This window comes from Colossoma macropomum, unplaced genomic scaffold (genome assembly GCF_904425465.1).
Source record: "Colossoma macropomum unplaced genomic scaffold, Colossoma_macropomum, whole genome shotgun sequence".
NCBI lineage: Eukaryota > Metazoa > Chordata > Actinopteri > Characiformes > Serrasalmidae > Colossoma > Colossoma macropomum.
In genome coordinates this window covers 30,273,417-30,297,531 of record NW_023494807.1, presented here as the reverse complement: position 1 = coordinate 30,297,531, position 24,115 = coordinate 30,273,417, and the positions used below count along the sequence as shown (strand labels likewise).

Below are 24,115 nucleotides of genomic sequence, written 5' to 3'. Positions count from 1 at the left end.
TGAAGCACGGAAATACTAATGGAATTGTTATGGATCGCTTTTACTACAGAACAGCCGTCTAAATTTGTGGCTCACACAGAAAAATCCCTGAGAAAGTGAAGTTAGATGAGTTGGCAGAATGTGAGTAAAGCATATTCAGAGGTTTATTCAGATCTAAAGCTTATTTAGTTTGTTATGAGATGACTGTTTGTACAGAAATGTGTCAGATGCAGATCATAAGACCTTCTGCATGATGTTTATTAAACTCAAACACATTGGTTTTGTACTAGTTAGTCCTTTTTATGGCAGCAATAAAGATCCTGTTTATACAGGCTGATGTATTACCACCACATCCCTTGGCATAATAGTAATAATAATAAGTCCAAGCCTGTTAAATACCAGCCTTAACATCCTTGTTTCTACACTCATTGTCCATTTTATCAGCTCCACTGACCACATAGTTTCACTTTGTAGTTCTACAGTTACAGACTGTAGTCCATCTGTTTCTCTGCATACTTTGTTACCCTGTTCTTCAGTGGTCAGGACCCCCATGGACCCTCACAGAGCAGGTACTATTTGGGTGGTGGATCATTCTCAGCACTGCAGTAACACTGACGTGGTGGTGGTGTGTTAGTATGTGTTGTGCTGGTCTGAGTGGATCAGACACAGCAGTGCTGTTGGAGTTTTTAAACACTGTGTCCACTCACTGTCCACTCTATTAGACACTCCTACCTTGTCAGTCCACCTTGTAGATGTAAAGTCAGAGACGATAGCTCATCTGCTGCTGCACAGTTTGTGTTGGTCATCCTCTAGTCCTTCATCAGTGGTCACAGGACGCTGCCCACAGGACGCTGTTGACTGGATATTTTTGGTTGCTGGACTATTCTCAGTCCAGCAGCGACACTGAGGTGTTTAAAAACTCCAGCAGCACTGCTGTGTCTGATCCACTCAGACCAGCACAACACACACTAACACACCACCACCACGTCAGTGTTACTGCGGTGCTGCGAATGACCCTCCACCCAAATAACCAAGACCTGGCTGACTAGACAATTGCGTGAATATGTAATTGGTTCAGATTTATCCTCTCGATAACTTGAAACTGTGACTGAAAGGCTCTGTGTGTATTTACATTGTTTATATGGTTTGTTTTGTTGTTGGTTGTTTTAAAAACCTATTAGATGCAATAAAAGCTAATTTGTTTTCTGATTTTGTTGCCTTTTCTTCACAGAAGGCTTCCTGTACTGGATTTGGAGAATCCCTTCACTCAGGCACAAGCGGAATAGTCTGGAAGACTGTCAGCAATGTTTGGCAGGAAGAATAAACGAGCGGCGATGCCGAAAGGCCAAGGAGCTGCTGCAGCCAAACAGGTTGGTGGCATTTATTGTGAGTCCGTTTGGATCCTAAACCTGGAGCGAGTCAGTCAGTGACATGACGGCCTGGACATTTTGCTTATGTACACTAGAGCTGAACAGCACATTAGTGAATCAATAATGTGACATGGCTTAATACTGGCCTGCGTTATAGTAATAATAATCATAATATAATTAGAAAAAATATAACTGAAACAGTTGACTTATGTTGGATTACATGAATACTTTCATAATAATAATAGTAATAATAACAATAATAATCATCTTTGTGTGTGTGTATGTATATATATATATATATATATATATATATATATATATATGTATGTGTGTGTGTGTGTGTGTTTATGTATATATATGTGTGTGTGTGTGTGTACACACATATATACACACACACACACACACACACACACACACACACATCACTGCTGTCAGAAGAAAACCTGTATATCCAAAATGGTAACTTTACAGGAGAAGGAAAAAACCTACTTTACTTTTAATGTAAGTCAATGGAACCAGACGTTTTTCCAAGTCATTTTGGGCCGTTTATGTTGGTCCATTCATCATGAAATTTACACACACATATATATATACACACAGACACACACACACACACACATATATATATATATATATATATGTGTGTGTGTGTGTGTGTGTGTCTGTGTGTATATATATATATGTGTGTGTATATGCATGTATGTATTACTATTCATGCTGGTGGCAGCTCAAAGTTTTGATACAGACAGATTATGAATACTAATTTAAAATGATGAAAAAAAAAACATATATATCAAGAGCCATAGAGTTTTAATGAAGCACTGAGTTAAAGAGCTGCATTTTCAGATGTTTATTAAAAGTGAGCTCTGAGCTTGACTGCCTAATAAAAGCTGAACTGAGCTCCACAGTTTAGAAGCAGAATAACTGAACGAGTCTCTCCATGTTTTCTATATTTTACAGAAGGTGTTTGTAGAAGCTCAGTATCGGCATAGATAGATCATAAACAGACAGACATTCTGTGATGTAAGCGGTGCTTTAGGGTCTTTTAGAGCTTTAAAACCAGTAGCTGAACCTTAAAATCTACCCTGAACGATACAGACAGTGCAGTTCTTTTAAAACGGGAGTGATCCGATCAGACAACCACAGAAACTCATCTGGAAGAACCCATATTCCTGTTACTGCTCACTGATAAGTGATGAACGTAAATAGAGATGGACACGCCCGCTTATGCAGCTTTAACATGGTGCCTTTATATTGTTTTTCATGAAGTCCACTAAAGTATTTTGGAATCGTGGGAATAGACCTGTGCTGGTAGTTCAGTGTTCAGATGATAACTGCACTAAATCTGGATATGAAACCTCCAGAATCTGGTTTTCCACCAGTTTTCCTCTATATATATATATTGATATATTGAGAGATTGATTTTTGCTGTGATATATATATATTGATTAAATTCAGATTGGTAAACCAATCATGAGGCAAGGAAACTTTATTTATAGAGCACCTTTCATACACTGTGGTCACTCAAAGTGCTTTACGAAAAGAGACAACAGAGATATTTCAAATTATAATTCATTATAATTTTATAATTCAAAACAGAATAGAATAGAAATTCGAAACATGATTAAAACTTGACTAAAACAACAGATTTGAAAAGAGAAGAATAATTAAAATTAGAATAACTTAATAATAAGAGTTTTGTTACAGGATCTGAGAGCGCACTAACAGGAATGTGTTCAGGCTGATTTAAAGTGTCCCAGTGTCGGGGCTCTTCTAACGCTCTCTGTCCACTGGGTCCATTTATGAGCAGCATAGTATCTAAACGCTGCTTCTCCATGTTTAGTCTTCACCTTCAGCAGGGCTGACTGACCAGTTCCTAATGATCTGAGAGTTCTGCTCGGCTCATATCGCTGCAGTAGGTCAGATAAATACGCTGCTCCTGCACCATTAAGACATTTATAGAGCAGTAACTGTAATAAAGAAGCAGATATCCAGTAAAGCTTTGGGTCCTAGAAAAGCACCATATAAATGTTATGTATTATTATGATTATAAAGTTTATTGTTGTTGGTTTGTTTGTGGAACACATGGACAATAAGCGTCATTGTTTTCTATTTTGTTATGTATAAGGTGGATAATGTGAGAGTAGCAAAGCGTTTGCATCGCTGACAACATTCAGACCAACCGAAACAAAACAGCCCGATGTTCTACAGAGATGTTAGCAGCCTGAACTCAGTCAAGCGCAGAGTCAAAACAAACACTGACACTGTTCATGAATAGGTTTATAGAGGTGTGTTATTAGCACGGTATGAAAAGTAGTTTTAGTTAGTCTGTCAAAGGCCTTTGTTTTTATTTTTATTTTTCTGGAAGCCATAAGTTTTGCCCCACCACTTTTGGGGTTGTGGTGCAGCTCCTGATTCTGTAACAGCTACTAAAGCAATGAAAGGCCATACATTACTGCGATTTTATCAAGGACAAAGGTGTTCTGAGCTAAAACTCTCTTCCCTGTGATAAAATCGCCGTAACGCACTGCTGTTATAAAACGGCAGGCAACATAAAATCTGATAAAATACACAGTTTTTCATAGGGTAATTTAAGTTATTACTATTATTATTAATAATTGACATAAAGAAGTATTCCGCCAAGAAATGTAGTTCCATGCACCGCTGAATGAAGAGAAAGTTTGGTCGCCCATCGCTGTAAACTGCAGTCAGTTCATGAATTTTTAAACTTTTTGTCATGTAACAATGAACATATGATGTCACAGCACTGTTCAATGCAGAAACTTTCGCTTTAAAAGCACTTTTTGGTCACCAAATTATCACCGAGTCTTATTTAGCATCAATCCAGCGGCCCCTCTTCTCACACTGGGGCTGCATCTCAAACGGCTCCCTGCTCCCTACATAGTGCGCTACGTAGGAATTTATATACTGGATCCTGCAGCCCAACAGAGCAAAATACAGCTAAGAAACAGTCATTTGGGACACTATTTAGGGAGTACGGAGCCGTTTGGGATTCAGCCTGGGTTTGACGCGAAGTGCTTTAATTCAAGTCTGTGATATTAATGATGGAGCTGTTTAGGCTGTTGGCTCTTTTACCCTGTTAGCTAGCTGACCAGCCTGGTTCTAGTTAAGAACATAAGTTGTCAGCCCCTCAGTTTAAACAAAAAATGGGTTCTTACTTCATCAGTTCACTCTGTGCTCCATGCAAGCAGTATCAGAGTCAAAGATTATTTCATTAACAGCAGGGTTTTTCGTAGCGTGGTGCAGTGATACAGTTCAGTCGCTGTAAGGCATCATAGGTGTGCGTGTATCGTGGATTTTACAGCGTATATATATATATGCTGTTTTTATTATAGCCCCACAGTCTGTTATCAACAACGTTGACACAATAGTTTTAAGATGGGAAATTTTACCTAATAACATGGAGCACAGCCACAATTAACCGGCAGTCTGGTGCACTAAGTCAAGAGTTTAAGTCTCAAAATAGAAAAAAAATAAGCTGCTCAAAAAGGCCTAAACCTCAATTTATACCTCAATAATAAACAACAGCAATTTAAATTGTAATTGCGATATTGGTCAGAAAATCGTTCAGCCCTAGTTAAGCTAGCTGAGCTAAGATATGGTAAGATAATCCTTTATTAGTCCCACAATGGGGAAATTAACAGTGCTACAGTAGCAAAAGGGTTAGCAAGGCACTTAAGAAAAGAGTAACAAGAAGAGAATAAACAAGGTAAGGATATTTGACCTGAATTGTACATGGCGTGTTGATTTTGCTACATGTAGGAATGGTGATGAATTAACATTATAAGTGTTATAGTAGAAAAGCAAGAAAATCTTTAATATGTTTTTGTAATACAGCCCCTGCTTCCTGTCACCACCACTGTGATCAGTTCGGACTTTAAGTTTCTCTAGAACAGAGTGTTTCACACCAAACCACTCTGAATCACTCTGTTTACATCTTAACCACTTAATCATGCAGAAATTTAGAAATTTTGGTGGAAGGTGGAGTTCCCCTTTATCAACTCTGAGTGTCCATCAGAATAACCAGTACTCAGTTGCTAATGTAGTCCATAGTTGTGGTCTTCCTGTTAACACTGTCACTGTAACCTCGTCTTGCTGATGCCGTAGATGGGGTTGTTCCTTGATTTCAAGCCGGAGGATATGATGGAGATGAGCCAGGATGTGGACGATCCGGATTTGGAGGCTGAATTTGCTGCCATCGTTGGGAAAAAACCCACTGCTGCTGCTAGAGGAAAAAAAGCTGCCAAAGGTACGGTGCTCTAACCCATCAGTCAAAACAAAAAGGGGACCTCTAAAGGTGGGCAGTGCAGGACATGCACTTTATCACCGTACACTACACCGGTCAGGCATAACATTATGACCACCTCCTTGTTTCTACGCTCATTTTATCAGCTCCACTTACTATATAGGTGCACTTTGTAGTTCTGCTGGAGTTTTTTGTAGATGTAAAGTCAGAGACGATAGCTCATCTGCTGCTGCACAGTTCGTGTTGGTCATCCTCTAGTCCTTCGTCAGTGGTCACAGGACGCTGCCCACAGGACACGGTTGGCTGGATATTTTTGGTTGGTGGACTATTCTCAGTCCAGCAGTGACACTGAGGTGTTTAAAAACTCCAGCAGCACTGCTGTATCTGATCCACTCAGACCAGCACAACACACACTAACACACCACCACCATGTCAGTGTTACTGCAGTGCTGAGAATGATCCACCACCCAAATAGTACCTGCTCTGTGAGGGTCCATGGGGGTCCTGACCACTGAAGAACAGGGTAAAAGGGGGCTAACAAAGTATCAGAGAAACAGATGGACTACAGTCTGTAACTGTAGAACTACAAAGTGCACCTATACAGTAAGTGGAGCTGATAAAATGGACAGTGAACGTAGAAACAAGGAGGTGGTCATAATGTTATGCCTGATCGGTGTGTGTATCATAATTAGGGGAAGAACCGTTCATTCATTTTCATGGCTGATTCTGATTTCTTTAAAGCCCTGGGTTCACTACCTTAACAGATTATAGAAAGACTGGACATCTCACTCTATCAAACTGGTTTTTGTAGATTTTTTTGAAGTAAAATATTGGGATCACACACTAAACGATCAAACCATCACTGAGCTCATACAAACTCTCGCAAACTCCCGTTACTAGGAGACGCAAATAAACAGACATGGAGCTGCTGCTGCTGTTTTCTCTGCCGTTTGCGCTGAAACCGTAAAGAAGCAGCAGGTAAACGTGTTCAAGTGATGATCATGGATTTAAAAATGTGATTAGTTGGTATTTTAGAGTTTTAAATCTACGTAAACTCAGTTGTGCCTTAAACTCAGCTCGTTAGAAAGCTTCGCTCCACACCTGAAAGACTTTTCGCCATTTTGCTTTGTTTACTTGCTGTGTTTTCTTCGTTCGTGCTCTGTTTTCATTGGCTGTTGCAGGAATCTATTCAGATTGAGTCGTTGATCAGTTCACACTAGTTTACACTCAGAGTCGGGTTAAAGTAAATCAAACGTTTGATAAACTCTGACTGATCTGAAACGCGATCGGGAGGCCAAAAATCTGAGTCTGTGCCCCTCAAACACAACTCGACTCTTTCTCCAACTGTCGACTCCGACTGACCCAAAAATCTCCAGACTAGAGCCGACCAGCCCTGACTCGGCCAGACTGAGAATCAGGGCTAAAATCGGGGTAGAAGTCTTGTAGTGTAACACTGGCTTTAGCTGGGGTTACACTATATGGCTGAGTCTGTGCTGGTCGGCTCTACACTCTTAAAAAAGATCGTTCTTTAAGGGTTCTTTAATAAAGAAAATAGTTCTGTATAGAACCATGAACACGCAAAGAACCCTTCACATGATTAAAGGGTTCTTTGCATCATCAAAAGGTTCTTCAGATAGGTGGAGAATGTGTTGTGTTTGTGTTGTAGAAACCCATAAGGGGTTGATGTCATGCCTAATATTGAAATATGTGTGAATTATATGAAACTGATATTTTAAATTCTTAAAAAAATTAGATGTTGCCTGTTTCAGGCTGCACTATGTGTTTTGTGAAAACTGAAAGAAGTGTCATTACAGAGTGAGGAGAATAGAAACAGGCTAAAATATGGTGAGTGTGAGCTGCTGTGAGTCGCCCTGTAAAGCCTTTAAAGCTACGTTCACATTCCAAGCCTCGTTGCTCAAATCCGAATTTTTGCTCAAATCCGATCTCTCTGACTCGATGGTTCACACTCGTTTAGGTAAGTGACTCAAATCTGTCATTAATGTGACGAACCGGCGTCCTGAAAAGACCCTCATGCGTACATCCTACTTAGTAACGTCACGTGAATGAATCACGTTCATCATCAGCACAAACTAACGAGCAGAACGAGCTTCGCTGAGAAGGTAATTAACTCTGATCAGCTTCATTATTAGAGCGAGACGAAGGAGAAAAAGGTGAGGTGTTTTTTTTTCCACCGTTTACAGGCTTTAACTTCTGTTCGGCGTTGCTGCCATGGTAACGCTGAATGATGGTGCACGCGCAGTGGAAACAAAGCACATGAATTCCGATCACGACCATGACCACGAATCGGAATACGTATCCGATCTAGGACCACATATAAAAGTGGCTCAGGTCAGATTTGAAAAGATCAGATTTGCATGTCCACACAGCCCTGTAAACATCAGATCTGAGTCACATTAGGGCAAAAAAATCAGATTTGTGCCACTTCAGCCTGGTAATGTGAACGTAGCCTGTAAGTCAGAGCTGTCGGATCGAGTTTTTCACACCACGTCGTACGTCTTTACGTGTTGATCTCACACACGAAGACTCAAAAAGAAGGTCCGGCTGGACGTTAAGCTCTCAAATGATCTCAAAATCAACATCATACTGATGAAGATGTGATGACAGTAGTAGATAATTCACTCACATCCTCAGAGACGCGTCCTTCACCAAGTTTAGACTGAGTTCTCTTTGAATTCTCTTTCAATCAGCAGATTCATGCTTGGGGAAGGGAGCCAAAGCACAACCCATGCTACAAAATGTTCTTCCACACATTGCATGCAATTACATCTTTCCACCAGAGAGGTCTCCAAATCCCCAAATCTTACATAGTGCAGCTTTAAACAGCATGAATCAGTGACTGGATATTCACAGTGAGCTGTGTATAATTATGCTGCAGCGTTTTGGTTCAGGTGAGGCAGCAGCTTTTAGGTACAGTGCACTTACCTGCCTCGCCTTATTTACCTCACAAAACTGCAAGACAGATCAGACAAAAAGAAAACGATAAACGTACCGACTGTTGTCTGGACTGCATGTCTGGAGAAAAAATTCAGATTGAGCATCCTTAATCACATTATTTAGCTTTTCTGATGTAAGGAAAAAATGTAAAAAGCGAACTAAATGTACCAGCAGAGCAGTAGTGACGTGTCTTTTTGAACTATTTAAGAAAGAACAGGAGGAAGTAATGAATAAATCATTAAAATAAGATTTGGCTTCATTCAGTCAGCTACTTGTTATTATGCAGCTTAAACATTGACTGTACACTTCCTGTTGTTGTTTACAGGCTCTTTATAATTGGTCTAAATCTGTATTTTCATGATTCATGCATTTGTCAAGTGTTCCAGAAGTACTGATGATACACATTTATCACAATAACATATCATCATGTCCCGTTATCCGCCCCTAGCAGTTGTGTGTAAATACTAGTGTCACTGCTGAAATCCAGCTGTGGCACTCTGTTTAGTACCTAATGTCTCTTCTGTGATTAACATTACAGAAATGGGTGGTACTTTATTTGGAAAGTCCACTTTCGATGCTTTGTAGATACTTTATTTACTTTTGCGTTACATTCAACTAAATATCTACTAAATTGACTATAATTGTCTTTAACACTAAACCTGCTCTAATCCTAACCTTAACCTCAACCCCAAAATTAAGCCCAGCCCTCACCCTGGCCTAAATCCTAACCCCAACCCCAACCCCAACCCCACCTTCTTTGTGATAAAATCGCAGTGACTCACAGCCTCGAGTGACTTATTGCTTTTATAAACGGCGGCCAACATAAAATATATCAAAATACACAATGTTTTAGATAATTATTTAAGTTATTATTAATGATAATCGACATAAACAAGTATTCCGCCAAGAAATGTAGTTCCTTTAGAGTGCGGTATCGTTGCTAAGCAACCATTGACCGCTGAATGAGAAGAATGTTCGGTCGCTAATCGCTGTAAACTGCAGACATTTCATGATTTTTTTTAAAACTTTTTTTCGTATAACAGTGAAGATAACAGTGTTTTCACATATAGCTCGTTTTAAAAGAACCAAACCGAGTTCTGTTGAAGTGAACCTGGAAGGGAACCAACTGCAAGTGACCTCAGTTCTTTTTGTGTTCACAATGTAAGTGAACTCTAAAGAGGACTCTCTTTCTTTCTGGTCCATTGAGATCTCAGACCACTTCTTGTTCAGACCCCAACTCCATTAGAACTCGGACCCCTTTCACAGCACTCGCGGTGTGCACAGCGCTCGCCAAGTGGGCCGCGTTCTCTGATGTATCCGAGCTATCAGGTGACGAGAAGAACCACCAGACCCGCCTGCTGCTCTCCTGTTGGCCGCGCTGAAACGACTGGCCGAAGTCCATCGCGCAAAATTGGAAAAATGGCCCTGCGGGTCTGCCGCGGTGGGCTCCGTGTTCGGCTGTGCTCCTCACTGAGGCGAATTTCCATTCATTCAGCGTTCAGAGTGAAAGCAGCTGAAACTGCACTGTGTGACCAGCTCGAGCCTTTAACACAGTAAAATCACGCGGAGTCTCACATCTGATCGCTTTACTATGTCAGCGCTGCTGTCTGTCTCAGATCACAGACAGGCTTTATCCTGAGCAGAACCTCATAATGATCCTCGGTCTGTTTACCTGCTGAAGTGAAGACTGTGGCTGTGTGTGCGGCGAGCATCGAGGTCTTCACCATAAAGCAGAGCTAAAGCGGACTGAGGCCGTTTTGTTTTCACAATGCACAAATTAATCGAACCACAAAACGAACTACAAACGAACCGAACTGAGACCACCTCGAGAGTCCGGTTCGTTTTTGGGGCCATTTAGGGGGGTCTGAGTTCATTTGGCTATGACTCAGCGGTCTGAGTCCACTTCAGACGCTGAAACGGCCCAGGTGTGAAAACGCCCTAAGCAAACACAGCACTGTTTAATGCAGAGACTTTCTGTTTATAAGCCCTTTTTGGTCACTAAATTACCACCGCGAGTCTCATTTAGCACCATTCCAGCGGCGCCCTCTTCTCACACTGGGGCTGCATCTCAAACGGCTACCCTGCTCCCTACATAGTGCACTACATAGGAGTTTAAATACTGGATCCTGCTGCCCAGCAGAGCAAAATACAGCTAAAAATGGTCATTTGGGATTCATCCACATCCATACTCGACAGGCAGTGCAGTATCTGACAGCAGGAGCTAGAATTTCTAAACTTAATGTTACACAGGGAGCCGTTTGGGATTCGGCCTGGATTTGACGCGACTTCTGACTGAAACACGGACATTTGAAGCGTGTAAGACATTCTTTAGACTTCTATATTGCCGTTTTTCAGTGAATCATATCGTCAGTACTTTAATTCAAGCCTGTGATATTAATGTTGGAGTTGTTTAGCGTGTTGGCTTATTTAGCCTGTTAGCTAGCTGACCAGCCTGGTTTTAGTTAAGAACATAAGTTGTCAGCCCTTCAGTTTAACCAAAAAAACAGGTTCTTACTTCATCAGTGCGCTCTGTGCTCCGTATGATCAGCATTAGAGTCAAAGATTATTCTATTAACAGAAGAAGGTTTGTTTTTATAACATGTTATAATATCAATTTGAACATCTGTAGATAATCTGTAGGGGATTATAGAGGGCTGTCCAAATAAAGTGAGACCCAAAAAAGTTTTAATTCAAAGTAATTCTCATTCTACAGCTCCGTTACCGATGGAGGACATTGAGAAGATGACTGAAGCGTGCATGAAAGATATTGATGATGATGATGATGATGACGATAACCTGGAGGATGATGAAGATCTCTTGGTAATCTTTGCTTTACGTCATTGCTTTTGCCTGCTCGTGTGCTGTGATTATTGTGCACGCTGATATATCAGAAATGTGAAAATGATACGTCAGTCTGAAGTTACCGAGAGCTGTTTTGAAATCAGTTATAATAATAATAATCAGTAAATTACAATAACTTTAATGATTTTTGTTGCTTTATATACATTGACAACCTTTACCATCTAGATTTATCCATGAAGTTATTTGCCAAAAGGTATTTTTAGATGTTTCATTCAATATTTTAAGTATTGTTACATGACATATAATACACTGTAATTATCTGTTTGTACTATTTTGTTTGTTAAATTATCTGTCTTGAGATTTGATCTACTCCTTTGAAAAATGATAATTATTAATTTTATTAGAACATCATTCTTGATTTTTTACAGCTTTCTTAGTCATTTTAGAATCTTCTACAGCTCTGTTTATCATTCTGGACACGTCTAACGTTTCTACGTTTTTATTGACAGTAGTGTCCCACTGATTCTCTGAAAGCTGTGCAGTTAAATCACTTCATGCGCTTATCCACAAATTCGTATTATATAATTGCAAGTGATGTTTCCAAACTTTTGAACGGTAGTTTATGTGCTATTTTTATTGTGCTATTAATTTAATTTGCTAAAAAAATTCTCGGGCTAATGTTATAAATCAGAGATGTGGACTCGAGTCATATGACTTGGACTCGTGAATCGACTTTGTCTTGAACCCCAGTGACTCGGACTGACTCAGACTTGAGCCTCATGACTCGGAAAGGCTCGCGACTTGAACTGGAAAAAACGTGGAGAGTCTGTCTGCAGACGGGACTCAACACAGCCGGTTACTGTTCGCGTGAATGGGTTCGTTTCCTGCAGTAACTCTGATATACAGCAGCGTCGTCAGATGTCTGTTACGTTCGGCTTATTTTATTTCAGGAGACAAACAAAGCGCTTAAAATTCAAGTTCACCTCCACAAGCTGGAAACAAGCGAAGCATCAAGAATCCCAGCTCAGCTCTTAAACTCTTACTGGAGAAACTCACCAGCTAAACTGACCATTTTCCTCATGATAGCAAAACTAAAGAAACACAGCGTCTGTATGTGACCAATTTTAACAGCTTCTGCAGGTAAAACAAGCACAACGTTCACCGCGAGGCTGAAGCTGACTTGTTATTCGGCAGGTTCAGATTGAAATTTGTCGCTCCACCTTAAATGGTGCAGCAGTGAGGCGCCAGAATGTAACCACTGCACCATTTAAGGTGGAACGGAAAATTCGAATAAGAAGCTACTGGCGAAAATAGTTTGTAATTGGCTGAGCTGGTTTTAGAGATATAGTTTTATTTTAATGCTATGTGCCCAATGTTCCAACAAACCCTCCTAAATTATCTTATATAAACAAATATAGTTTTATTTTTTTAAGTTTTGTTTTTTTCAATAGCACTTTGGAAATTCTTTTCATATGTAGTTCACTGCTCTTTGTGTGTACCAGTATGTCGGTCGTGATTATTGATGTACCATGGATTTGGTATTTTTTTTTGGAAGGGTAAAAAAAAATAAATAACATATAAAATAAAAAAAAATAAAATAGACAGCCACACACTGCTAACATGCTGTCTTTAAAAGGCTGCATTACTCTTACCATCATTTTTGGTGTTCAGTGTTGAAATGGCATGCAGACTGACTTGTTTAGGACTCGAGGATCAGGACTTGGGACTTGACTTGAGACTCAACTGTTTTGACTCAGGACTAGAATCGAGACTCGACTGTCTTGAGTCAGGACTTGAGTGTCGAGACTTGAGACTCACTCACTTGCAATGTAGTGACCTTTTTCCACCTCTGTTAAAAATCCAACAAAAAGCTTTTTAGTATTTTATTGTGTATAGGTTATTGTAACAGCACCATTCCATTAATGAGACTGAGACTGAGACTGAGACTAAGACTAAGACTGAGACTGAGATATTTTTCATCTTGCACTATATATCATTATATTTTGCACTAGTATGTCTGTATATACCTGTATCTCATTGTGTTTATCTGTGTGTCTTTGACTGTTTATCTTTATTTTCTTTTATGTCCTTGCTGCCAATTCTAGAGTTGCTCAATGTAAACTGTTTTAAATAATGACAATAAAGATCTGTCTGTCTGTCTGTCTGTCTGTCTGTCTGTCTGTCTGTCTGCCTGCTGCCTGCCTGCCTGCCTGCCTGCTTGTCTATCTGTCTGCCTACCTACCACTGTGTAAATGGTCCCTTTAAAAAAACTTATTTTGAATTGTACCAAAATAAACAAGTTGAATGCACTGATGCTCTGAACAGTTTCCTTAATAGTAGTTCTCTGAGCGCTGTGATGTCAGAGGTTTGTGTTCTAATCCGCAAATATGTTGCTCTATATAATCAGGCTGAGCTGCAGGAAGTGGTGGGTGAGGAGGAAACAGAAGATTCGGGGGCAGAAACCCAAACCTCGCCCTGCGATGAAGAAACACCGATAGCTCAGCCGGCACAGCAGGTAACGTACATTCTATACGCTCTATACACTTTATACGCTGCATACACTCTATACGCTCTATATACTCTATACGTTCTATATACTGTATACGCTCTATACACCTTATACGCTGTATACGCTCTATTCACTCTATATACTCTATACGCTCTATGTACTGTATACACTCTATACACTTTATACGCTGTATACGCTCTATACACTCTATATGCTCTATACGCTCTATGTACTGTACATGCTCTATACACTTTATACACTCTATATACTCTATACACTCTATACGCTCTATATACTGTATACGCTCTATATACTCTATACGCTCTGTACACTCTGTACGCTATATACACTATACACTCTGTACGCTATATATACTCTATACGCTCTATATACTCTATGCTCTATACGCTCTATACACTTTATACGCTGTATACGCTCTATACACTCTATGCTCTATACGCTCTATGTACTGTACATGCTCTATACACTTTATACACTCTATATACTCTATACACTCTATACGCTCTATATACTGTATACGCTCTATATACTCTATACGCTCTGTACACTCTGTACGCTATATACACTATACACTCTGTACGCTATATATACTCTATACGCTCTATATACTCTACGCTCTATACACTTTATACGCTGTATACGCTCTATACACTATACGCTCTATACACTCTATACACTATATACTCTATACGCTCTATACACTTCATACGCTGTATACACTCTGTACACTCTGTACGCTCTATACACTATACACTCTATACGCTCTATACACTATATGCGCTGTATACACTCTATACTCTCTGTACACTCTATACGCTCTATATACTCTATACTTTCTATATGCTCTGTACACTCTATACGCTCCATACACTCTATATACTCTATACACTATACACTCTGTACACTCTATACGCTCCATACACTCTATATACTCTATACACTATACACTCTGTACACTCTATACGCTCCATACACTCTATATACTCTATACACTATACACTCTGTACACTCTATACGCTCCATACACTCTATATACTCTATACACTATACACTCTGTACACTCTATACGCTCCATACACTCTATATACTCTGTACACTATACACTCTGTACACTCTATACTTTCCATATGCTCTATACACTCTATACGCTCCATACACTCTGTAGACTCTATATGCTCTACCTCCTCTGAAAACAGAGCTGCACTCACAGTGTTCCTCACTTCCACAAGGAAAAAATATATCACATCAACACACTTTCGTCTTTCGGTTTACTGCTTTTGTCAGTAGTTGTGTTTGTGTAATATGTTTTGAAGACATCATATAAACCTCAGTTAATATGTTTATACAGAGACTTCAGCTGCATGCGGTTATGGTCTGAGTCTCTCGGTGGAGGAAGTGCAGTAGAGCTTTATGGCTCATTGACATATATGACTGTTTTCCCTGAAGGGGCGACTGACATGCTGTTTGAATGTAGGGAGAGGGAGAGATTGGCATGATTTGCAAGATTGGCAAGTCCCCAGAGATAACAAACAGGGCTTGTGGGTGGCACGTCTGCAGCCCCCACCCCCCTGTCATGTTTGGATGAAGTCACACATGGAGACAGCAACAGCAGATGGTGGGATGTACACCATTAATAATAATAATAATAATAATAATAATAAAATAATGACTAGAACTGTGCATTTGCTGTAGGAAACACAGAATGGTTGTGCAGCTTAAGTGGTTCCCATGTGCTGCTAGGTTGTTGCTAGGCTGGTTGCTATTATGTTGCTAAGTGGATGCTAGGCTGTTGCTGTGGGCTCACAGGTGGTTGCTATGTGGTTGCTATGGTGTTGCTAAGTTGGTGGTTGCTATGGTTGCCACTGCTACCTTAAATCATTACTACCTTAAATCCACTTCCACCTTAAATCTCCTGCTACCTTAAATCCAGTGCCACCTTAAATACACTGCTACCTAAAATCTCCTGCTACCTTAAAAGTATGTGTGTGTTGTGTGTGGTGTTCAGTGTGTTTGTGGAGTGTGTGGTGTGTTGAGTGTGCATGTTAGTGTGTTCGTATCATTGTGACACAATAAAGGTGCCAAAATGCACCTTTAAAAAAGCTTAACAGTAATAAAAGAAATTATGCATACTAACTTAAAATCATATAAGGAAATGACAGATCAAATAAAAAGTTAAGTACTAAAAGATAGTTTTAATTAAACGCTGAGTTAAAGAGCTGCGTTTTCAGATGTTTATTAAAAGTGAGCTCTGAGCTTGACCGTCTAATAAAAGGTGAACTGAGCTCCACAGTTTAGTAACAGAATAACTGAAAGAGTCTCTCCACATTTTCTGTATTTTACAGAAGATGTTTGCAGAAAGTCAGTATCTGCAGATCTGGAACATAAGACCATTTGATTTAAGACCATTTAGACCTTAAAAACTAGTAGCGGAACTTTCTAAACTAGTGCAGTTCTTTCTAAACAGAAGTGATTTTATTTCTCTTTTTAGTTTTTGCGTGATAACATAAGAAAATTCACTTAAACACACACACAAACACACACACACACACACACACACACACACACACACACACACACACATATATATATATGTGGGGCAAGAAAAGGCTGGCAAAGTTGTGTAATGCTTAAAAAAACACCTGGTGGTTGATTAAACAGATCAGCAACATAGACATGGGTATAAAAAAGCATCCCAGAGAGGCGGAGTCCTTCAAAAGTAAAGATGAAGAGGGGTTCACCACTCTGTGAAAGACTGCACTATCAAATAGTGCAACAATTCAAGAATAATGTTTCCCAACGTAAACTATAAACAGCGGAAGTCCCATATTAACAGCGTCCAGAAACGCTGCTGACTTCTCTGGGCTCAAGCTCATCTGAAATGGGACTGATGCTCAGTGGAAACATGTACTGTGGGCTGATGAGTCAAAGATTGAGATTGTTTATGGAAATAATAGATGATGTGTTCTCTGGGCCAAGGAAGAAAAGGACCATGCAGACCTGTTACCAGCATAAAGTACAAAATCTAGTGTGGTGTGGGTAACCTGCACATCTGTAAACTCACTATTAACACAACACATTTTGGAGCAAATGTTGCCTTTTAGATGCCGTCTTTTTCAGGGACATTCATGCTTATTTCAACATGACAACACCAAGAAACGTTCTACATGTGTTACAACAGCATGGCTGTGTAATCAGAGAGTGCAGGTGCTAGACTGACCTGCCTGCGGTCCAGAACTGTTTCCTACTGAAAACGTGTGTTATATTAAGCTTATGCAACAACAAAGACCCTGTATGGTTGCACAGCTGAAGACATGTATAACCAAAAGACTGCATCAGTTTTAAATATTTTCATTTTTGTACCGTTTTCAGTTTATTACAGGCCAAACAGGATTTACTAATCGCTGCTTTCTGTTTTTATCAGCATTTCACTTACTGTCCCAGCATTTTTGGAACTGGGTTTGTACTTTGCTGGTGCAATACTGTGATGCATATTGTGTGAAAATATGCTTCTCTGACATTTTCTAAGCACTAACTGCTATTATCTGCTAGAACTATACAGATTCAGATATTCATTAAGACTCAGAGAGGCTCTCAGAAAGGATCGTGTTACTGTGTTGTCACTGTAAATACAAGCTGACATGTTAATTCCAGCTCTCAGGCGACAGAGCAGGAAATACTTTGGTGAAAGTAAGCATTAGCTCCAAAGCCCTCATAACAAATGTGGTACTTGGTATTTTTATAATGCTAGTACTCCAGAGAATGCCTCCAGCTCTTCTATTGTTTCATGACCGTAACCTTCACCAGGAACCAGGGGGTTGCCGTTAATGCAAGTCCACATCCTGCCTGAATTTCAAGTTTGACAGCAAAGCAGGTAAATATCTGGAACAGAGCTGAGACTTCTGTGAGATTTTCAATTTCAGAATGAATGTACATTGACAGAAAACAATGAAGTTGATAAGATAAAGCATTTTATATCTTGTTTTTGTACTGTTCAAATACAGGTCAAAGTACATTCTTAAATCACTGCTTTCTAAATTAATTTGCATTTTACTTGCTGTCCTGTGAATTGAGTAGAAGTAGAAGTTTAATGTTAATGTGTTTAAAAACAAACTAGGAGAAAAACCAAACGAATGAGATAATAGCATTATAGGTCTACATCCAGCTGCTTGTTACTATGTGGCTTATATTGTCGTTTACAGGCTCTTAATAATTGGCCTAAATCTTTGTTCTGCGTCTTTGAAGTACTGATCATACAGTATATAGTCATAGAGGATTATCATATTGTAATTTATCAAAAATCAGCAGATTTTTGCTTTTTTTTTGAACTGAAGATTGGAAAACTCCTGTTTTTTTTTCTACTGTTTGTCAGAAATATTGCCCTAAAAGTGAGTAACTGATCTAATGGCTGTTTTGACTGGATGTAAAAGGTCAAAAAGGAATTTATTATCAGTGAGAGGGGTAAAAAAAGGCTTGCCAAAGTCTAACCAGATCAGGACGGCGATGAACAAAAATAGAAACAGTAAACGATAAGGGATGGTCAAACACATGTGTGGGTCAAAGCCAAAACAGCAATCAGATCAAGGCAAACAATACCAACTCCAAAGACACGAAACAGTAAACAAGGAAAAGGTCATAAACACAGGAATAACAGAGAGAATAGAACACTCAGTACGCAACGAGTGGAGTTGTCACAGGAGTAAATGAGATACAGGTGACAGCAGTTCAGTCGTCAGCTGACTTGGATGTGGGAAGTGGTTCATGTGAGTCCAGAGAATCATGGGAGTTGTAGTGTGTGGACTTGACAGAGGCCCGGAGGCGTGACAGGTGGTCTCTGGCTTTTGCACAGTGCTATGTGCAATGTTGGCTAATAAAAAAACACTGAGAATGTGAGTGTTTGTTTAGCCCACACAGTCTGAGCTTTGGATTAAAAAAGGCTGACACTGAATCAACTGCACTTAGGTTACTTCAAATGTGTACATGGTTTCCGTGCGCACATACGTACATATATGCATATATATACATAATGTACAACCCCAATTCCAAAAAAGTTGCAGAATATAAATAAAATAGGATGCACTGACATTCAAATAATGTAAACCATATTTTTAAAGGAAAATACTTCAAAGACAATCGTTCATCTCCAAATTTGGCTGTGAAGAAATTGAAATTGGAATTACCCTGAAAAATTCCTGAACTGTGCATCCATAATAAAAATAGCGTGTTGTCATATTGCCCTAGTTAGTGCTAAGACTTTACACTATATGCACTCTGACTTTTGGTGCTCATGCCTGAAATACTATCAGCGTGAGTACTGACCTTAGAGCCGGTTCTCAGGAAAGGCTGTGAGCACCTGGATGATTTCAAGATAAACAGCGATTGACAGACGAGAGATGAAACAGGTGATATAAGTTTGTATGAATACGCATGATGTAATGAGGTCTTCGGTTCTGCCCTTTCCGCAGGAAGTGAGGTCGTCCGCAGTAGCGGGCAGTGTCGAGCACACTCTGGAGGAGAGAATCTCCATGTACAGAACAGCCATAACCAACGCCAAGACTGCAGGAGAGTCATCTAAAGCCAGGAGATACGAGAGGGGGCTGAAGGTGGGTGGGCCCACACTGAAAATAGGGATGTAGTGAATCTAATTTATACAGAAGCTATAAATTATAAACTATAATTATGAATTCTATATAAAATAATGATGAATAATATCGTTCCTGTCGAGGCTAAAGGTTGTTTCTCTGATATGACAGATTTTTTGAAGAGGAACAGAAACGTTCATAACTTTAATTTACATTAATGTAACATTAGTGTAACAAGTGTAGTTTGAGGGAGAAAACAGCTCAATTTAAAGTTTAAACTTCATTATCAATATTAATTTAACTAGAATTTCATTCTGGTTATTAATTTTATTAAAATGACATTGTAGACGTTCATTTTATAAGAACTTTGTTATGAATATTCATTTTAATACAGTCTTTAACAGTATTAATTTTACTAGAACTTCGTTCTGGATATTAATTTTATTAGAGCTCAATTATCAATGTTAATTTTATTAGAAAGTCATTATCTATTAATTTTACTAGAACTTCATTCTGGATATTAATTTTATTAAAGCTTAATTCTGAATATTAATTTTATTAGAATTTCATTCTGGTTATTAATTCTAATGGAAAGTTATTATCAGTATTCATTTTACTAGAACATCTTTCTGGATATTGATTTTATTAGAATGTTATTCTGGATGCTAATTTCATCAAAACTTTATTCTGGATATTAATATTATTATAACTTTATTCGCGATATTAATTTTATTAGAACTCCGTCCTGGATAATAATTTTGATAGAAAGTCATTCTGGCTGATAATTTTCTTAGAACTTCATTCTGGATATTAATTTTATGAGAACTTCATTCTGGATGTTAATTATAATAGAACGTTTTATCCGTATTAATTTTATTAGAAAGTCATTATTAGTATTAATTTTTCATCCTGGATAATAATTTTAATATAAAGTCATTCTGGATGATAATTTTCTTAGAACTTCATTCTGGATATAAATTTTATTTTAATGACATTGTAGACATTAATTTTATGATGACTATTAATTTTATCAAAACATATAGTTCCATTCTTTCTCCTTTTTAAGTTTCAGACTAATTCTTTGAAAGCAGTTGTGCAGAACCATCATTTTATAATCATTTTATTCATTAGGTGTGAAACCTTTGAACAGAAGTGCATCATCATAGTTCTGATCTGATGCTACTTTGAGGTTCGATTAGTTTTCCTGTCTGTCTCCTGCAGACCCTGCAGAGCATGCTGTCATCCGTACGGAAAGGAGGGAAAATAAACGAAGCGGAGATTCCTCCTCCGGTCTCATGCGGGGCCCCTGGCGGCCCCCCTCGACCCCCGGCTCCAGCCGCAGGTACACCAACACCTGAGCTGGAGTCACCTGAGGAGCATGCAGAGTCAGACAGTGCTGTGGAAACCACTCCTGTTTCCATGGAGACCGCTTCCATTTCCATGGAGCCAGCAACCAGCAGTGAAGAACGGCCTTCCTGCACAGTGTCGCCAGAGGAGAAGCAGGGAGGAGGCGTCCCAGAATCACCTGCAGGTCAGTTCCACAGTCACCAGAACTGAGGCTTTAGGACTTCAACAGCTCTGTTAATCCGTGTTTAGTGACTCATAAAAGCGTGACGTCTATGATGAACAGCCAATCATGTGAAACGTGAGGAGCGGCTTATTGTTCAAAGACTGAAATAGAAATCAGACTCATTTAGAAAATAAAAGTGTTATAACAGTAAACATGGCACCAATTCTGCTGACATTGTATTTGGTGTTAATTATAATAATAATAATAATAATAATTGCTTTAGATTTTTCAGGTTCATATATAATTTCTTGTTCCTGCACGTTTTCACATAATTGGCAAACGCCATAAAGGGCTAGCTAAGTGGTTTCTGTGGCATTTGTTTTTATTTATTTATTTATTTATTTATTTTTTATATATTTTAATTACACAAGCACGCTAAAACTATTTAATAGCTGCTGACTTACAGAAATTGAAATGTTTATAGATAAATTGAACAACTCCACACGCTTTGAGGCGACTGTGTGATGATTTATAAAAATTATGATAATTGCATGATGCTTGTGAGCAGCATTAGCCTCATAGCTCCAAACTCTTTCTTTTGCAAAGAACCCAGCTGATTCAAATATCAGTTTTCAGAATTTCATATTTGACTTCTGGCTGATCCGTAGCTTTAAGCCAGGAGTCGCAATCCAAATCTTAAGAAGAGCCATTTTGTCCTTTAAACAAAAATCAAACCACTTTGGGAGTCACAACATTTTATGTCCATTTCACCATCTTGGCTGTAAATATGTCTCAGTATGTGCTGATGTTCTAGTATAGGATAAAAATATAATATAAACAAAAACACAGACTTAAAGCTCTGCTTTAAGCTTCAGCTCAGCTGTAGCTGCTTTTCTCACATCTCTGGCAGGAAACTTTTCCAAAAAAGGCTGAAGTCGCTTCTCATTCACCAGCTTCTTATTCGATTTTTCCCGCTCCACCTTAAATGGTGCCCGACGTGTTTGCTGCACCATTTAAGGTGGAATGGGATAATTGGAATGAGAAGCTGGCGAATGAGAAACTAAGTGCAGCTTTGTGACTTTTTAGTGTTTGTCAGTTTCTCGTTGCAGATTAAACGTATCAGGAAACCAGCTGGAGTGATTATAAACGCAAATAAGTCCATTCGTCTCCAAATGATCAATGTTTATCTTAAATCTCTCTCTTTGTTGTTTCTAGCTAGGCCAGATTGTCTGCGTTGCTATGGTGACCAGCAGTCGGCGCACCAACCTTTAGGGTTAAAGTGTGAATTAGCAGTTCTACATTAACTCCAGAGTTTAACACCATTTATTGTTAAACTGTGTTGAACGATCAGCAGAGCTTTATTTTACTGTAAAGGAGGATTATTTTATTTTTACCTACAAATCTAATTCAGCTGTGGAGACACAACAGGGCAGTAAAAGAGCCGGATGCAGCTCAGAATCCGACCCCTGCTTGTAGGAGAACTGAAATTTCTCCTAAATGTGCCTCTTTTTTTGGTAATTTAACTAGAATATTTCGCTAAGCTGTGACATTCTTCAGGATATTTGCTGAAAAGGTCCATTGTGGTTTGTTGGACAGCCCCTGCAGAGCCTCCTCTGAGACAGCCCACCAAGGAGATGCTGCTGGAGAGACAGAAGGAGTACAGAATGGCTGCTCTGAAGGCAAAGCAAGCTGGAGATATAGAACAAGCCAAAATGCACATCAAGGCTAGCAAGGTAAGAGGTTGAAGTGGCTTCTTTTGTCTTCTAAAGTAGCATGAAACGCTGGCTGTGTGTAGGGATACACAGTCGGAATTGGACAAGATTTGATTCGCCAGCTTTTTACCCCAAACATATGACCAGATTATCATTATACATGAGCCATTATGCTAAATAGTAATTACTTAAATAGGCAACTGGTTCATTTATGCATTTGAATGCCAGTTTGGCCTATTCAAAGAGCAAATAATGGAATTTATATTCTGACTTTGGCTGATAAAAAGTGTGGGAAATGCCATAGCTTGTTTCGTGTGTTTGTTTAGCCCACACAGTGGGAGATTTGGGTTATAAAATGCGAATAAAAATCAGCAAAAAAGTCATCAGTCCAAAAGAAATTGGAGTCAGCCATAAAAATTGTGAACTTTATTAACTTTATTAATTTTATTAAAAATGCAAGAATGTTTATTTGTACACTAGTTGTATTTATTGATGTAAATTTAAAACAGTGGCTTTTTTTAAAGTCTTTTAAAGGGCCCATACTGAAAAATTATAGTCCATATATTTACTCTTAAAAAATGGTTCTATATAGAACCATTGACACTCAAAGAATAATTTGTCTGATTAAAGGGTTCTTTGCATCATGAAAGGGTTCTTCAGATTGGTGGAGAATATGCTATAGATGGTTCTACATAGGTTCTTCTATTGGTGCCTGACATTGTAACAATAGAAGAATGCTTTTTGGTGCTATATAGAACCATATGCAACACATTTTTTGAAATGGTTCTATATAGCTTCCAAAAGGGTTCTTCCATTGTTATACATACAAGCTTGCAATAGAAGAACCCTTCTGGGTGCTATACAGAACCATTTTCAAAAAAGTTCTATATAGAACCGTCTATAGCACTTACAGTGTTCTTTAAGTGTTCATGGTTCTATATAGAACCATTTTCTTTACTAAAGAACCCTTGAAGCACCATCAGGCTGCAAAAATAGCCTGTTTTGAAATAACTGTTTTTGTAAGGTCACAAAAACCGACACATTAATATATCCACCTATTTAACACACAGCGGTTTAGCCCCGCCCACTTACACTGAAGTTATAATGAGTGTTTCAGCCCAGGCTGCTCTTTGATTGAGGCACAGCCAGTCAGTTTAGCGCCCCCAGACAAATGACGTTTTTGTTGATTTTCTGAGCGTAAATAAGTGAGCACATCCTCTACAGCAGGGGTGTCAACACTTTTTTCAAAGAGGGCCGGATTGTACTGCGTTAAAATACCTGAGGGCCGACATATAATTCACAAATGATTCAAAATATTAAGTTTTCAAAATATCAGCACATAGAATCTGAGCTTCCTGTGAGCTACTGTGTTTCCTATCACTGTATACAAGATGCATGAAGCTTATTTTAT

At 38.9% G+C, this 24,115-nt stretch overlaps 1 protein-coding gene across 2 annotated transcripts in view; it reads left to right on the top strand.

Moving 5' to 3' along the window:
• The window catches only part of cc2d1b (coiled-coil and C2 domain containing 1B), a 56,822-nt gene that overhangs the window by 1,431 nt on the left and 31,276 nt on the right, over positions 1–24,115 (top strand). For both annotated transcript variants that reach the window (XM_036556305.1, XM_036556304.1), the window contains exons 2-8: positions 1,211–1,349; positions 5,478–5,619; positions 11,285–11,391; positions 13,781–13,888; positions 19,366–19,503; positions 20,704–21,013; positions 22,589–22,725. In XM_036556305.1, the coding sequence (XP_036412198.1) occupies positions 1,284–1,349; positions 5,478–5,619; positions 11,285–11,391; positions 13,781–13,888; positions 19,366–19,503; positions 20,704–21,013; positions 22,589–22,725 (1,008 nt within the window). In that variant the 5' untranslated portion in view covers positions 1,211–1,283. The remainder of the gene's footprint in view (positions 1–1,210; positions 1,350–5,477; positions 5,620–11,284; positions 11,392–13,780; positions 13,889–19,365; positions 19,504–20,703; positions 21,014–22,588; positions 22,726–24,115) is intronic.